This window comes from Bison bison, unplaced genomic scaffold (genome assembly GCF_000754665.1).
Source record: "Bison bison bison isolate TAMUID 2011002044 unplaced genomic scaffold, Bison_UMD1.0 scf7180017864498, whole genome shotgun sequence".
NCBI lineage: Eukaryota > Metazoa > Chordata > Mammalia > Artiodactyla > Bovidae > Bison > Bison bison.
The window spans coordinates 1,956,346-1,957,754 of record NW_011495057.1 but is presented as its reverse complement, the minus strand read 5'-3'; the positions used below and the strand labels follow the sequence as shown (position 1 = coordinate 1,957,754).

At 57.8% G+C, this 1,409-nt stretch overlaps 1 protein-coding gene across 1 annotated transcript in view; it reads right to left on the bottom strand.

Moving 5' to 3' along the window:
• GATA6 (GATA binding protein 6) overlaps nt 1-1,409 on the bottom strand; it is a 33,217-nt gene that overhangs the window by 28,249 nt on the left and 3,559 nt on the right. The window contains exon 5 of the mRNA XM_010828986.1: nt 1,307-1,408. Coding sequence (XP_010827288.1) covers nt 1,307-1,408 — 102 coding nt within the window. The remainder of the gene's footprint in view (nt 1-1,306; nt 1,409) is intronic.

The window sequence follows — 1,409 nt, the reverse complement described above, 5'->3', positions numbered from 1 at the left end:
GGGTGACCTGGCTCTGTTCTCTGCAGTCTCCAAACCTGAACGGGGCCCCTCCCCACCCCCACTCTACTCCCAGACCCACAGACTTTAAGGATTTTCGGCCCAATGTTACTGAGAGAGGGAGATTCAAGTCAGATCCTTCACCTTCAGGCCACTGGCATTCCCAGATTGTCCCTGAGCACAAGACTGGCTGTGCCTCACTTGACCCTCACTAACTAGGACCCCTAAAAGTCCTAAATGAGGAGCCCAGCCCTGGGGAGTGCGAATCCCAGGTGGGATAACTTAGGCTGAAAGGCCTCCTTGTCTTTGCCACCTTCTGACAGCCACAACACCCCTTTAAAGAAGCAATGGGCCAAAAGTTTTTTGTTTTTTGTTTTTTTTTTTTGGTCTTAGGAAACTGTCAAGTTATATCAAACGCGTGAAATACAAAGACAGACCCCTGAAAGCACGAAGAAGGATCCAGAACCCTGCGGCTGAGGAAAGAAGCCAAAACCCCTCCGTCGGGCCAGACAACAGTTCACACCCTCCCAGCTTGAGCAGGACAAACGCTCTTCAAGAGCGAGCATTTGCAGGAATTTTGACAACTCTTCCCAGCTCACCCCAAACTGCCCCCAGACACTGGAATGGAAAGCATGAGTGGGATTGGAAACTGAAAAATTACTGGCGTGCACTCTGGCGGAGGAATAGGTGTGGGTGCTGGGGTACCCCTGGTCCAGCCTGGGGGTGGGGCGCAGACGGGAGCAGCAGCCGCAGACACCCCTCTCCTGCTGATGCCAAGCGAAAGGGCCCTTCCACCAGCTTTCCCTCGGGACAGTCACGAGGCTGACCTCTCTGCCTTCCCTCCCAACGAGTCGCAGGGAGATGCCAACGAGGTCCTTTTCCACCGTGGGGCTCTTTTAATAAAAACACTCTCCTTGAGAAAAACACACTCAACTCTCGATCTTTGGAGAGCTGAATTGCGTACGACTGTATCTGAGGAGAGGGTGATTGCCACGCTCAGCACTCGCCTAAAATCACCCTCCCAAATGGGAGTCCCACGCCTCCACCGGGAAAACTGAGGTCTGCGATCAGGCTCAGGCCCTGCCAGGTCCCTCCTGGGCTCACTTTCCCCAACGGCCCACTGCAGTCCCTGGACTGAGGCGTACCGGCGCATCTAGTCTCTCTCGTGCAAAGAAGCCCATCGCAACGCGGCCAGACTCCGGGCATCCACACCAGGAGAGCCCCGGAAACAGGGCCCAGTTCAAAACGCTGTTCCACACCCGCCTCGCGCCCTCCAACCCGCACGCCACGGCGCGACCCTGCCCCTTACCTGTGCCGGGGCCGCGCGGCACCGGGAGCGGGGCTCCGGCGCGGCTCTGCAGGCTGTGCAGCACCGGGGTCTCGAAGGGTCCGGCGGGCCAGGCGGGCGTCAG